General features: G+C 49.1%; 1 protein-coding gene across 1 annotated transcript; it reads right to left on the reverse strand.

Moving 5' to 3' along the window:
* Positions 1–8,223: 8,223 nt before the first annotated feature.
* LOC145339742 (protein yippee-like 2) lies at positions 8,224–16,337 on the reverse strand. The gene is made up of 4 exons (XM_080184268.1): positions 16,215–16,337; positions 12,720–12,763; positions 10,418–10,526; positions 8,224–8,433 (listed from the first exon to the last, which is right to left on the reverse strand). Exons 1-4 carry the CDS (start codon positions 16,335–16,337, stop codon positions 8,344–8,346), a joined length of 366 nt encoding a protein of 121 aa, XP_080040394.1. The 3' UTR covers positions 8,224–8,343.
* Positions 16,338–16,569: the final 232 nt, after the last annotated feature.

Below are 16,569 nucleotides of genomic sequence, written 5' to 3' on the forward strand. Positions count from 1 at the left end.
CGTGCGATATGGACTGGGTGATTGTACAGAGTGTGTGATTATGGACTGGGCGACGTACAGAGCGTGCGATAGGGACTGGGTGATTGTACAGAGCGTGCGATATGGACTGGGTGATTGTACAGAGTGTGTGATTATGGACTGGGCGACGTACAGAGCGTGCGATAGGGACTGGGTGACGTACAGAGCGTGCGATATGAACAGAATCGAGTGCTGTCCCTCATGACCATTCTCACAGAAAGGGAATCAAAGAACAGATTGTCTTAAACTTAGATAAATGTCTTCGCACGTTCATTTAATCCAGCACAAATGTTGCACTGTTCACACCTCCCGCCAATGTAGCAAAAATATACATACAGATATATCTATATTTCATTTCAGAGGATTTGCAATGCCAGCAACACAAATAAATGTCCAGCTAGGAATGGCTAATAGTATTCAACGAACGCAGAGTGAGATTCAATCTTCAGAAGAGCAAAACATGTTATAAAGTAAAGGGGATAGAAAAATAATAACAACAAATGTATTGGAAATGAAATCTGTGTGCATATCAAACATGTACAAGTGAAACATTTCCTGGGAATATTGTGGCATTGTTATTAATACTGAAACAAACAATATTACTTCAATGCAAAGCAATTCTGAAATCACTATTAAAGGAGTGTTCCTTCACACCTGGGCTCACACACACACTGAAATCACTATTAAAGGAGTGTTCCTTCACACCTGGGCTCACACACACTGAAATCACTATTAAAGGAGTGTTCCTTCACACCCGGGCTCTCTCACACTGAAATCACTATTAAAGGAGTGTTCCTTCACACCCGGGCTCTCACACACACTGAAATCACTATTAAAGCAGTGTTCCTTCACACCCGGGCTCTCACACACACACTGAAATCACTATCAAAGGAGTGTTCCTTCACACCCGGGCTCACACACACTGAAATCACTATTAAAGGAGTGTTCCTTCACACCCGGGCTCACACACACACACTGAAATCACTATTAAAGGAGTGTTCCTTCACACCCGGGCTCACACACACACTGAAATCACTATCAAAGGAGTGTTCCTTCACACCCGGGCTCACACACACTGAAATCACTATTAAAGGAGTGTTCCTTCACACCCGGGCTCACACACACACTGAAATCACTATTAAAGGAGTGTTCCTTCACAAACGGGCTCTCTCACACACACTGAAATCACTATTAAAGGAGTGTTCCTTCACACCCGGGCTCACACACACTGAAATCACTATTAAAGGATTGTTCCTTCACACCCGGGCTCCCACACACACTGAAATCACTATTAAAGGACTGTTCCTTCACACCCGGGCTCACACACACACTGAAATCACTATTAAAGGCGTGTTCCTTCACACCCGGGCTCACACAAACACTGAAATCACTATTAAAGGAGTGTTCCTTCACACCCGGGCTCACACACACACTGAAATCACTATTAAAGGAGTGTTCCTTCACACCCGGGCTCACTCACACACACTGAAATCACTATTACAGGAGTGTTCCTTCACACCCGGGCTCACACACACACTGAAATCACTATCAAAGGAGTGTTCCTTCACACCCGGGCTCACACACACTGAAATCACTATTAAAGGAGTGTTCCTTCACACCCGGGATCTCACACACACACTGAAATCACTATTAAAGGAGTGTTCCTTCACACCTGGGCTCACACACATGCACTGAAATCACTATTAAAGGAGTGTTCCTTCACACCCGGGCTCACTCACACACACTGAAATCACTATTAAAGGAGTGTTCCTTCACACCCGGGATCTCACACACACACTGAAATCACTATTAAAGGAGTGTTCCTTCACACCCGGGCTCACACACACTGAAATCACTATTAAAGGAGTGTTCCTTCACACCCGGGCTCACACACACACTGAAATCACTATTAAAGAAGTGTTCCTTCACACCCGGGCTCACACACACTGAAATCACTATCAAAGGAGTGTTCCTTAACACCCGGGCTCACACACACACTGAAATCACTATTAAAGGAGTGTGCCTTCACACCCGGGCTCACACACACACTGAAATCACTATCAAAGGAGTGTTCCTTCACACCCGGGCTCACACACACTGAAATCACTATTAAAGGAGTGTTCCTTCACACCCGGGCTCACACACACTGAAATCACTATTAAAGGAGTGTTCCTTCACACCCGGGCTCACACACACTGAAATCACTATTAAAGGAGTGTTCCTTCACACCCGGGCTCACACACACACTGAAATCACTATTAAAGAAGTGTTCCTTCACACCCGGGCTCACACACACTGAAATCACTATCAAAGGAGTGTTCCTTAACACCCGGGCTCACACACACACTGAAATCACTATTAAAGGAGTGTGCCTTCACACCCGGGCTCACACACACACTGAAATCACTATCAAAGGAGTGTTCCTTCACACCCGGGCTCACACACACTGAAATCACTATTAAAGGAGTGTTCCTTCACACCCGGGCTCACACACACTGAAATCACTATTAAAGGAGTGTTCCTTCACACCCGGGCTCACACACACACTGAAATCACTATTAAAGGAGTGTTCCTTCACACCCGGGCTCACACACACACTGAAATCACTATTAAAGGAGTGTTCCTTCACACCCGGGCTCACACACACACTGAAATCACTCTTAAAGGAGTGTTCCTTCACACCCAGGCTCACACACACACACTGAAATCACTATTAAAGGAGTGTTCCTTCACACCCAGGCTCACACACACACTGAAATCACTATTAAAGGAGTGTTCCTTCACACCCGGGCTCACACACACACTGAAATCACTATTAAAGGAGTGTTCCTTCACACCCGGGCTCTCACACACACTGAAATCACTATTAAAGGAGTGTTCCTTCACACCCGGGCTCACACACACACTGAAATCACTATTAAAGGAGTGTTCCTTCACACCCGGGCTCACACACACACTGAAATCACTATTAAAGGAGTGTTCCTTCACGCCCGGGCTCTCTCACACACACTGAAATCACTATTAAAGGAGTGTTCCTTCACACCCGGGCCCAGACACACTGAAATCACTATTAAAGGAGTGTTCCTTCACACCCGGGCTCACACACACACACACTGAAATCACTATTAAAGGAGTGTTCCTTCACACCCGGGCTCTCACACACACACTGAAATCACTATTGAAGGAGTGTTCCTTCACACCCGGGATCTCACACACACACTGAAATCACTATTAAAGGAGTGTTCCTTCACACCCGGGCTCACACACACACTGAAATCACTATTAAAGGAGTGTTCCTTCACACCCGGGATCTCACACACACACTGAAATCACTATTAAAGGAGTGTTCCTTCACACCCAGGCTCACACACACTGAAATCACTATTAAAGGAGTGTTCCTTCACACCCGGGCTCACACACACGCACTGAAATCACTATTAAAGGAGTGTTCCTTAACACCCGGGCTCACACACACACTGAAATCACTATTAAAGGAGCGTGCCTTCACACCCGGCTCACACACACACTGAAATCACTATCAAAGGAGTGTTCCTTCACACCCGGGCTCACACACACTGAAATCACTATTAAAGGAGTGTTCCTTCACACCCAGGCTCACACACACACTGAAATCACTATTAAAGGAGTGTTCCTTCACACCCGGGCTCTCTCACACACACTGAAATCACTATTAAAGGAGTGTTCCTTCACACCCGGGCTCACACACACACTGAAATCACTATTAAAGGAGTGTTCCTTCACACTCGGGCTCACACACACTGAAATCACTATTAAAGGAGTGTTCCTTCACACCCGGGCTCTCACACACACTGAAATCACTATTAAAGGAGTGTTCCTTCACATCCGGGCTCACACACACGCACTGAAATCACTATTAAAGGAGTGTTCCTTCACACCCGGGCTCTCACACACACTGAAATCACTATCAAAGGAGTGTTCCTTAACACCCGGGCTCACACACACACTGAAATCACTATTAAAGGAGTGTTCCTTCACACCCGGGCTCACTCACACACACTGAAATCACTATTAAAGGAGTGTTCCTTCACACCCGGGCTCACACACACACTGAAATCACTATCAAAGGAGTGTTCCTTCACACCCGGGCTCACACACACTGAAATCACTATTAAAGGAGTGTTCCTTCACACCTGGGATCTCACACACACACTGAAATCACTATTAAAGGAGTGTTCCTTCACACCCAGGCTCTCACACACACTGAAATCACTATTAAAGGAGTGTTCCTTCACACCCGGGCTCACACACACTGAAATCACTATTAAAGGAGTGTTCCTTCACACCCGGGCTCAAACACACACACTGAAATCACTATTAAAGGAGTGTTCCTTCACACCCGGGCTCACACACACACTGAAATCACTATTAAAGGAGTGTTCCTTCACACCCAGGCTCTCTCACACAATGAAATCACTATTAAAGGAGTGTTCCTTCACACCCGGGCTCACACACACACTGAAATCACTATTAAAGGAGCGTTCCTTCACACCCGGGCTCACACACACTGAAATCACTATTAAAAAAGTGTTCCTTCACACCCGGGCTCACACACACACTGAAATCACTATTAAAGGAATGTTCCTTCACACCCGGGCTCACACACACTGAAATCACTATTAAAGGAGTGTTCCTTCACACCCGGGCTCACACACACTGAAATCACTATTAAAGGAATGTTCCTTCACACCCGGGCTCTCTCACACTGAAATCACTATTAAAGGAGTGTTCCTTCACACCCAGGCTCACACACACACTGGAATCACTATTAAAGGAGTGTTCCTTCACACCAGGGCTCACACACACTGAAATCACTATTAAAGGAGTGTTCCTTCACACCCGGGCTCAAACACACACACTGAAATCACTATTAAAGGAGTGTTCCTTCACACCCGGGCTCACACACACACTGAAATCACTATTAAAGGAGTGTTCCTTCACACCCAGGCTCTCTCACACAATGAAATCACTATTAAAGGAGTGTTCCTTCACACCCGGGCTCACACACACACTGAAATCACTATTAAAGGAGCGTTCCTTCACACCCGGGCTCACACACACTGAAATCACTATTAAAAAAGTGTTCCTTCACACCCGGGCTCACACACACTGAAATCACTATTAAAGGAATGTTCCTTCACACCCGGGCTCTCTCACACTGAAATCACTATTAAAGGAGTGTTCCTTCACACCCAGGCTCTCTCACACACACTGAAATCACTATTAAAGGAGTGTTCCTTCACACCCGGGCTCACACACACACTGAAATCACTATTAAAGGAGTGTTCCTTCACACCCGGACTCTCACACACTGAAATCACTATTAAAGGAGTGTTCCTTCACACCCGGGCTCACACACACACTGAAATCACTATTAAAGGAGTGTTCCTTCACACCCAGGCTCACACACACTGAAATCACTATTAAAGGAGTGTTCCTTCACACCCGGGCTCACACACACACACTGAAATCACTATTAAAGGAGTGTTCCTTCACACCCGGGCTCACACACACTGAAATCACTATTAAAGGAGTGTTCCTTCACACCCGGGCTCAAACACACACACACACTGAAATCACTATTAAAGGAGTGTTCCTTCACACCCGGGCTCACACACACTGAAATCACTATTAAAGGAGTGTCCCTTCACACCCGGGCTCACACACACACACTGAAATCACTATTAAAGGAGTGTTCCTTCACACCCAGGCTCACACACACACTGAAATCACTATTAAAGGAGTGTTCCTTCACACCCGGGCTCACACACACACTGAAATCACTATTAAAGGAGTGTTCCTTTACACCCGGGCTCACACACACTGAAATCACTATTAAAGGAGTGTTCCTTCACACCCGGGCTCACACACACTGAAATCACTATTAAAGGAGTGTTCCTTCACACCCGGGCTCAAACACACACACACACTGAAATCACTATTAAAGGAGTGTTCCTTCACACCCGGGCTCTCACACACACTGAAATCACTATTAAAGGAGTGTTCCTTCACACCCGGGCTCACACACACTGAAATCACTATTAAAGGAGTGTTCCTTCACACCCGGGCTCACACACACACACTGAAATCACTATTAAAGGAGTGTTCCTTCACACCCAGGCCCACACACACACTGAAATCACTATTAAAGGAGTGTTCCTTCACACCCGGGCTCACACACACACTGAAATCACTATTAAAGGAGTGTTCCTTCACACCCGGGCTCACACACACACACTGAAATCACTATTAAAGGAGTGTTCCTTCACACCCGGGCTCACACACACACTGAAATCACTATTAAAGGAGTGTTCCTTCACACCCGGGCTCTCTCACACACACTGAAATCACTATTAAAGGAGTGTTCCTTCACACCCGGGCTCTCTCAGACACAATGAAATCACTATTAAAGGAGTGTTCCTTCACACCCGGGCTCTCTCACACTGAAATCACTATTAAAGGAGTGTTCCTTCACACCCGGGCTCTCTCACACACAATGAAATCACTATTAAAGGAGTGTTCCTTCACACCCGGGCTCACACACACTGAAATCACTATGAAAGGAGTGTTCCTTCACACCTGGGCTCACACACACTGAAATCACTATTAAAGGAGTGTTCCTTCACATCCGGGCTCACACACACACTGAAATCACTATTAAAGGAGTGTTCCTTCACACCTGGGCTCTCACAGACTGAAATCACAATTAAAGGAGTGTTCCTTCACACCCGGGCTCTCTCACACACTGAAATCACTATTAAAGGAGTGTTCCTTCACACCCGGGCTCACAAACACTGAAATCACTATAAAAGGAGTGTTCCTTCACACCCAGGCTCTCACACACACTGAAATCACTATTAAAGGAGTGTTCCTTCACACCTGGGCTCACACACACACTGAAATCACTATTAAAGGAGTGTTCCTTCACACCCGGGCTCACACACACACACTGAAATCACTATTAAAGGAGTGTTCCTTCACACCCGGGCTCACACACACACACTGAAATCACTATTAAAGGAGTGTTCTTTCACACCCGCGCTCACACACACACACTGAAATCACTATTAAAGGAGTGTTCCTTCACACCCAGGCTCACACACACACTGAAATCACTATTAAAGGAGTGTTCCTTCACACCCGGGCTCACACACACACTGAAATCACTATTAAAGGAGTGTTCCTTCACACCCGGGCTCACACACACACACTGAAATCACTATTAAAGGAGTGTTCCTTCACACCCGGGCTCACACACACACTGAAATCACTATTAAAGGAGTGTTCCTTCACACCCGGGCTCTCTCACACACACTGAAATCACTATTAAAGGAGTGGTACGGGCTCCTGCTCTGACCCAGATCGCATGAATCTACAATACATTGTGAATGTAGCCCCCAATCCATCACACAAACCAGCCTCCCATCCATTGACTCTGTCTACACTTCCCGCTGCCTTGGGGAAAAGCAGCCGGTATAATTAAGGACCCCCCCACACACACCCCGGACATTCTCTCTTCCACCTTCTTCCGTCGGGAAAAAGATACAAAAGTCTGAGGTCCCGTACCGACCGACTCAAGAACAGCTTCTTCCCTGCTGCTGTCAGACTTTTGAATGGACCTACCTCGCATTAAGCTGATCTTTCTCTACACCCTCGCTGTGACTGTAACACTACATTCTGCACCCTCTCCTTTCCTTCTGCCCTATGAACAGGTGCCAGAGTGGGACGATGAGGGGATTTTCACAGTAACTCCATTGCAGTGTTAATGTAAGCCTACTCGCGAGACTAATAAATGAACTTTACGCTCCCTCAGTGTGGGGGATGTCGCCCTGGATCTTGGGGGCTTGACTCTGCGTACTGGAGTCGGGGGGGGGGGGGGGGGGGGGGCGGTGGGGGGGAGTCACAACCCTCAGGGTCCAGGTGGAGCGTGGGTCAAGGAGGAAATCGGCCCCGAGTGAGTCACAATGATATAGGAAGATCGAGTCACTATACAGGTTAATTAGTGCAGCCGTGAGTGACCTCAGTCGCTGAGGGGAGGCAGGTGAATGTGGGCATGGGCCAGTCCCAACAAGCTGAGCGACCGCCCCCCCCCCCCCCCCCCCACCGCATCCAACACCCCCCCCCCCCCTCCCCCCCGGTGAATGAACCCCGCTAGTTACAGTAGCTTTCCATTGCAAATGGGGATGAGGCTGTTGATAAGCAGTGAGGATAGTGAGGCAAGAGGGAGAGGAGACAAAGAGGGATCTCGGCAGAAGCTAGGTCTTCCCATCCATGTTCAGCTGTTGCTCAGTCCCATCCATTGTCCTTCACCATGTGTGCGACCTCAATGATAAATTTCCCTTCCTTGTATTTCTGGCTGGTCTCAAACGCATGTTCCTGTGGGAGAGAAACCAGCGCTGGGTCAATCGGCCTCTGAAATCCAGCAGGACCCAACCATGCTGTCACTCAGAGAGTCCATCCCAATTTCAACAATCCCAATGGATCAAACCCCTTCCCACTCACTCCCATTCTACACAATCCCAATGGATCCAAACCCCTTCCCACTCACTCCCATTCTACACAATCCCAATGGATCCAAACCCCTTCCCACTCACTCCCATTCTACACAATCCCAATGGATCCAAACCCCTTCCCATTCACTCCCATTCTACACAATCCCAATGGATCCAAACCCCTTCCCACTCACTCCCATTCTACACAATCCCAATGGATCAAACCCCTTCCCATTCCCTCCCATTCTACACAATCCCAATGGACCCAAACCCCTTCCCACTCTCTCCCATTCTACACAATCCCAATGGATCCAAACCCCTTTCCACTCTCTCCCATTCTACACAATCCCAATGGATCAAACCCCTTCCCACTCACTCCCATTCTACACAATCCCAATGGACCCAAACCCCTTCCCACTCACTCCCATTCTACACAATCCCAATGGATCCAAACCCCTTCCCACTCACTCCCATTCTACACAATCCCAATGGATCAAACCCCTTCCCATTCACTCCCATTCTACACAATCCCAATGGATCCAAACCCCTTCCCACTCACTCCCATTCTACACAATCCCAATGGACCCAAATCCCTTCCCATTCACTCCCATTCTACACAATCCCAATGGATCAAACCCCTTCCCTTTCACTCCCATTCTACACAATCCCAATGGATCCAAACCCCTTCCCACTCACTCCCATTCTACACAATCCCAATGGATCCAAACCCCTTCCCACTCACTCCCATTCTACACAATCCCAATGGATCCAAACCCCTTCCCATTCACTCCCATTCTACACAATCCCAATGGACCCAAACCCCTTCCCTTTCACTCCCGTTCTACACAATCCCAATGGATCAAACCCCTTCCCTTTCACTCCCATTCTACACAATCCCAATGGATCAAACCCCTTCCCTTTCACTCCCATTCTACACAATCCCAATGGACCCAAACCCCTTCCCATTCACTCCCATTCTACACAATCCCAATGGATCAAACCCCTTCCCTTTCACTCCCATTCTACACAATCCCAAATGGATCCAAACCCCTTTCCATTCACTCCCATTCTACACAATCCCAATGGACCCAAACCCTTCCCATTCACTCCCATTCTACACAATCCCAATGGATCAAACCCCTTCCCTTTCACTCCCATTCTACACCAATCCCAATGGACCCAAACCCCTTCCCATTCACTCCCATTCTACACAATCCCAATGGACCCAAACCCCTTCCCACTCACTCCCATTCTACACAATCCCAATGGATCCAAATCCCCTTCCCATTCAATCCCATTCTACACAATCCCAATGGATCCAAACCTCTTCCCATTTAATCCCATTCTACACAATCCCAATGGATCCAAACCCCTTCCCATTCACTCCCATTCTACACAATCCCAATGGATCAAACCCCTTCCCTTTCACTCCCATTCTACACAATCCCAATGGATCCAAACCCCTTCCCACTCACTCCCATTCTACACAATCCCAATGGATCCAAACCCCTTCCCACTCACTCCCATTCTACACAATCCCAATGGATCCAAACCCCTTCCCACTCACTCCCATTCTACACAATCCCAATGGATCCAAACCCCTTCCCACTCACTCCCATTCTACACAATCCCAATGGATCCAAACCCCTTCCCACTCACTCCCATTCTACACAATCCCAATGGATCCAAACCCCTTCCCATTCACTCCCATTCTACACAATCCCAATGGATCCAAACCCCTTCCCGTTCACTCCCATTCTACCCAATTGCATCGGGTGAAAGTTTACAATGTTTAGAGGCTCCCACTCCCACTTTCTCTTGCTCCCCAGTTATGACCCCCCCAAGCCCAGTAATCAGGCCACACTTACATACTTCCAGCCCAGGGTGGTTTTGCAGTTTTCACAGTAGATGTCAGCCACTGCGTGGAGTCCCGTCAGGAGCACACGTTCCTCTGCTGGTCCACAGCCGATGTTCACACTGCACCAGGAGTGGGAGGCCGGAGCGACACAGGGAGGGAAGGGTGGCCCACATCAATTAAAACACACTCTCTCGACCGACACAGTGGACAGACACACAGTGACCGAACAGAGTGAAGGCGGACAATTGGAATCACGTGACCTGCCGTTACCCAGGGTCAAAGGTCAGACCATCAGCCCATCGAAGCCAAGTGTGAGGTACATGACCATCACACTACCAGAAGGATGTGGAGGCTTTGGAGAGGGTACAGAAAAGATTTACCAGGATGTTGCCCCTGGTACGGAGGGCATTAGCTATGAGGAGAGGTTGGAGGAACTTGGTTTGTTCTCACTGGAGCGACGGAGGTTGAGGGGAGACCTGATAGAAGTCTACAAGATTATGAGGGGCACGGACAGAGTGGATAGTCAGAAGCTTTTTCCCATTGTAGGAAAGTCCAGGGGACAGAGGTTTGGAGAAGAGTTTCGAGGAGATGTGCAAGGCAGGATTTTTTACACAGAGGGTGGTGAGTGTCTGTAAGGCGCTGGGGGGACAGTGTAGAGGGAGCTTTACTCTGTATCTAACCCCGTGCTGTCCCTGTCCTGGGAGTGTTTGATGGGGGGGACAGTGTAGAGGGAGCTTTACTCTGTATCTAACCCCGTGCTGTACCTGTCCTGGGAGAGTTTGATGGGGACAGTGTAGAGAGAGCTTTACTCTGTATCTAACCCCGTGCTGTACCTGTCCTGGGAGTGTTTGATGGGGACAGTGTAGAGAGAGCTTTACTCTGTATCTAACCCCGTGCTGTACCTGTCCTGGGAGTGTTTGATGGGGACAGTGTAGAGAGAGCTTTACTCTGTATCTAACCCCGTGCTGTACCTGTCCTGGGAGTGTTTGATGGGGGGACAGTGTAGAGGGAGCTTTACTCTGTATCTAACCCCGTGCTGTACCTGTCCTGGGAGTGTTTGATGGGGGGACAGTGTAGAGGGAGCTTTACTCTGTATCTAACCCCGTGCTGTACCTGTCCTGGGAGTGGTTGATGGGGACAGTGTAGAGGGAGCTTTACTCTGTATCTAACCCCATGCTGTACCTGTCCTGGGAGTGTTTGATGGGGACAGTGTAGATGGAGCTTTACTCTGTATCTAACCCCGTGCTGTACCTGTCCTGGGAGTGTTTGATGGGGACAGTGTAGAGGGAGCTTTACTCTGTATCTAACCTCGTGCTGTACCTGTCCTGGGAGTGTTTGATGGGGGGACAGTGCAGAGGGAGCTTTACTCTGTATCTAACCCCGTGCTGTGCCTGTCCTGGGTGTGTTTGATTGGGGGGACAGTGTAGAGAGTGCTTTACTCTGTATCTAACCCTGTGCTGTACCTGTCCTGGGAGTGTTTGATGAGGGACAGTGTAGAGGAAGCTTTACTCTGTATCTAACCCCATGCTGTACCTGTCCTGGGAGTGTTTGATGGGGGGACAGTGTAGCGGGAGCTTTACTCTGTATCTAACCCCGTGCTGTACCTGTCCTGGGAGTGTTTGATGGGGGGGACAGTGTAGAGGGAGCTTTACTCTATATCTAACCCCGTGCTGTACCTGTCCTGGGAGTGTTTGATGGGGGGGGACAGTGTAGAGAGAGCTTTACTCTGTATCTAACCCTGTGCTGTACCTGTCCTGGGAGTGTTTGATGAGGGACAGTGTAGAGGAAGCTTTACTCTGTATCTAACCCCATGCTGTACCTGTCCTGGGAGTGTTTGATGGGGGGACAGTGTAGAGGGAGCTTTACTCTGTATCTAACCCTGTGCTGTACCTGTCCTGGGAGTGTTTGATGGGTGACAGTGTAGAGGGAGCTTTACTCTGTATCTAACCCTGTGCTGTACCTGTCCTGGGAGTGTTTGATGGGGGGATAGTGTAGAGGGAGCTTTACTCTATATCTAACCCCGTGCTGTACCTGTCCTGGGAGTGTTTGATGGGGGGATAGTGTAGAGGGAGCTTTACTCTGTATCTAACCCCGTGCTGTCCCTGTCCTGGGAGTGTTTGATGGGGGGACAGTGTAGAGGGAGCTTTACTCTGTATCTAACCCCGTGCTGTACCTGTCCTGGGAGTGTTTGATGAGGGACAGTGTAGAGGGAGCTTTACTCTGTATCTAACCCCGTGCTGTACCTGTGTATAGTGTAACCCTGGAGTCACACTGTCAGGATAATGTAGAGGGTATATATTTAACATACTCACACTGAGTTGAAGAGATAGGCCCGTCCTTGGCTGCCCTGGAAGGACTGAGAAATATAAAGACTGTCAGTTTTTTTTATTTATTCCAGGGACACGGGGGTCACTGGCTGGGTCAGTATTTATTGCCCATCCCTAATTGCCCCCTTGGAGGGTAGTTGAGAGTCACCCACATTGCTGTGTCTCTGGAGTCCCATGTAGGCCAGACCGGGGTAAGGACGGCAGATTTCCTTCCCTAAAGGGAACCAGATGGGTTTTTCCCACAATGGGTCATCAAGAGATTCTTAATCCCAGATATTTTTTATTGAATTCAAATTCCACCGTCTGCCGTGGTGGGATTCGAACCCGGGTCCCCCAGAACATTAGCTGAGTTTCTGGATTAATATTCTACTGTTAATACGAGGCCATTGGCCAATTGAGTGCCCATTGCTGCTGCCCTGTGGTGCCTCACTGATGCACCCTTGGTCTCAGTGAAGAGACATTAAATAAACACAAATTCACAGAAGAACATCCCTGAAAACTTTGTCCCTTCCCAAATCCAACCTGTCCTTCCCTGAACCTCATATTTCAATCCCTCTAACAGCGGGGAGTCGGTCACACTCAGGAGACGTTCAACCCACTGTCAGAAATGGCAGCCGACGTACCCGTGTCAAAGGTCAACATTCCCTCCCTGACCATCGCCAACTGCCGTGACCTGGTTCTCCACTCCATCCAGCTCCAAAGCCTCTCCAATGACATCCAATTGGATGGAACCCTATCTCTGTAACCTCCTCCAGCCCCTACACCCCCTCCCTATCTCTGTAACCTCCTCCAGCCCCCTACACCCCTCCCTATCTCTGTAAGCTCCTCCATCCCCTACACCCCCTCCCTATCTCTGTAACCTCCTCCAGCCCCTACACCCCCTCCCTATCTCTGTAACCCTCTCCAGCCCCTACACCCCCTCCCTATCTCTGTAACCTCCTCCAGCCCCTACTCTCCTCCCTATCTCTGTAACCTCCTCCAGCCCCTACACCCCCTCCCTATCTCTGTAACCTCCTCCAGCCCCTACACCCCCTCCCTATCTCTGTAAACTCCTCCAGCCCCCTACACCCCCTCCCTATCTCTGTAACCTCCTCCAGCCCCCTACACCCCCTCCCTATCTCTGTAACCTCCTCCAGCCCCTACACCCCCTCCCTATCTCTGTAACCTCCTCCAGCCCTACACCCCCTCCCTATCTCTGTAACCTCCTCCAGCCCCTACACCCCCTCCCTATCTCTGTAACCTCCTCCAGCCCCTACACCCCCTCCCTATCTCTGTAACCTCCTCCAGCCCCTACACCCCCTCCCTATCTCTGTAACCTCCTCCAGCCCCTACACCCCCTCCCTATCTCTATAACCTCCTCCAGCCTCTTGGATGCAAGTGACCAACATTACTTGTCACTAATCTTTTTTTCCGATGAAATTGGAGCAGGAGTAAGGCCGTTCTGCCCCTTGAGTCTGCTATCTCATTCATGGCTGGTCTGATTGTAATCTTTGACCACACATTTTTTCTGACCCAAATACCCTTTGACCCCTTGTTTAAGAATCTGTCCACCATCACCTTAAAAAGTATTTGTAGACTCTGCTCCCGCTGCGTTTTGAGGAAGAAAGTTCCAGAGACCCCCCTCCTGCCCACCTTCTGAGAGATACATTTTTTCCTCAATTCTGTTTGAAATAATTTTACATACTTTTACTAATGTTGCTTGTAGGTTTACTCACTTGTTTAATATCCCCCTCGGAATAAACATTGTTCTCACACTGTGCAGGCAGCAATGTCCCTCCCAGTGTCTCTGTTCAATCCCTTTGCTAATGATGTCCCCTAGATTGGGGGAAAGGCAAATTGTGCGGAGGGTGTGGAGAGTCTGCAGAAGGATCTAGATAGGCTGGGCGAATGGGCCAGGAAATGGCAAATGGAATTTAATGTTGGCAAGTGTGAGGTGGTCCACTTTGGTAGGAAGAATGGTAGGAAGGACTATTACTTACGTGGCGAAAAACTGCAGCAGGCGACGGTGCAGAGGGACCTCGGGGTCCTTGTGCATGAGTCGCAAAAACCCAGCTTGCAGGTGCAGCAGGTGGTCAGGAAGGCGAATGGGAATGCTGGCCTTCATCGCGAGGGGGATTGAATATAAAAGTAGGGAGGTCTTGCTGCAGCTGTATAGGGCATTGGTGAGGCCGCAGCTGGAGTACTGTGTGCAGTTTTGGGCGCCGCACCTGCGCAAGGATATTTTGGCCCTGGAGGGAGTGCAGAGGAGGTTTACTAGGCTGATACCAGAGTTGAGGGGGTTGAGCTATGAGGAGAGGCTGAATAAACTAGGCTTGTACTCGCTAGAGTTTAGAAGAATGAGGGGAGATCTCATTGAGACGTATAAGATGATGAATGGGATGGATAGGATAGAGGTGGAGAGACTCTTCCCGCTCAAAAAAGACAGTAGGACTAGGGGGCACAGCCTCAAGATAAAGGGGAGGCGGTTTAGAATGGAGTTGAGGAGGAACTTCTTCACTCAAAGGGTGGTGAATCTCTGGAATTCTCTGCCCGTTGAAGTGGTGGAGGCTGCCTCGCTAAATATTTTTAAGAAGCGGGTTGATGGGTTTTTGATAAGAGAGGGATTAAGGGTTATGGGGAGAGGGCGGGAAAGTGGAACTGAGCCACAACAGATCAGCCATGATCTTATTGAATGGCGGGGCAGGCTCGAAGGGCTAGATGGCCTACTCCTGCTCCTATTTCTTATGTTCTTATGTTCTTATGTACTGGGTATTCTCTGTTTCACTGTGATATCACTCTTGGGGGATTTCCCTTTCATTGTGATGTCACTATCTGGGGACTTCCCTTTCATCGTGATGTCACTCTTGGGGGATTTCCCTTCTACTGTGATGTCACTATCTGGGGATTTCCCTTTCACTGTGATGTCACTATCTGGGCATTCCCGTTTCACTGTGATGTCACTATCTGAGGATTCCCCTTTTGCTGTGATGTCACTATCTGGGGATTCCCCTTTCGCTGTGATGTCACTAAATGGGGATTCCCCTTTCACTGTGATGTCACTAAATGGGGATTCCCCTTTCGCTGTGATGTCACTAAATGGGGATTCCCCTTTCGCTGTGATGTCACTAAATGGGGATTCCCCTTTCGCTGTGATGTCACTATCTGGGGATTCCCCTTTCGCTGTGATGTCACTATCTGGGGACTCCCCTTTCACTATGATGTCACTATCTGGGGATTCCCCTTTCACTATGATGTCACTATCTGGGGATTCCTTTTTCCCTGTGATGTCACTAAATGGGGAAGTCGCTTTCACTGAGTCTGTGTCTGGGGGATTGACTCACTGTGCTGCCAGCATCAATGGGTATTCCCCATCCCATCCCCACACTCTCCTTCTCTCACTCTCTCTGTCTGTCAGTCTCTGTCTGTCTCTCTGTCTCTCTGTCTCTCTCTCTCTCTCACTCTCTCCTTCTCTCTCTCTGTCTGTCTCTCTCAGGGACTCACCTTGGAGATGAGCTGGTCGTGGATGGCCAGGTGCGCTCGACAGTGGACACAGCTGTAGGTGCGCTGGGTGGGGGGGAGGTAAGAACGATAGGTCTTGGCTGCGGCCCCGCTGCTGTTCACCATGCTGACGTGATGAAGCCCCCGCCGGGAGTGGCTGGTGCACAGATGCCGCAGAAGGGCTGGCACGAGAGGCAGCGAAAGATGGTCGTAAAGTCCGTCTTCAATCCGGGGGGGTCAGGGGGGCGGCTGGGCCTCGGAACCCCCCCTACAGCACCCAGAGCTCCCTCCACACTCCTACTGAGGCCCAGCACCTGGGGAGAGAGGGGGAGGGAGTGGGAAGCAGAGGGAAGGGGGT

The sequence above is a fragment of the Carcharhinus amblyrhynchos genome, unplaced genomic scaffold (assembly GCF_965287045.1).
Source record: "Carcharhinus amblyrhynchos unplaced genomic scaffold, sCarAmb.v2.hapA scaffold_649, whole genome shotgun sequence".
Lineage (NCBI taxonomy): Eukaryota > Metazoa > Chordata > Chondrichthyes > Carcharhiniformes > Carcharhinidae > Carcharhinus > Carcharhinus amblyrhynchos.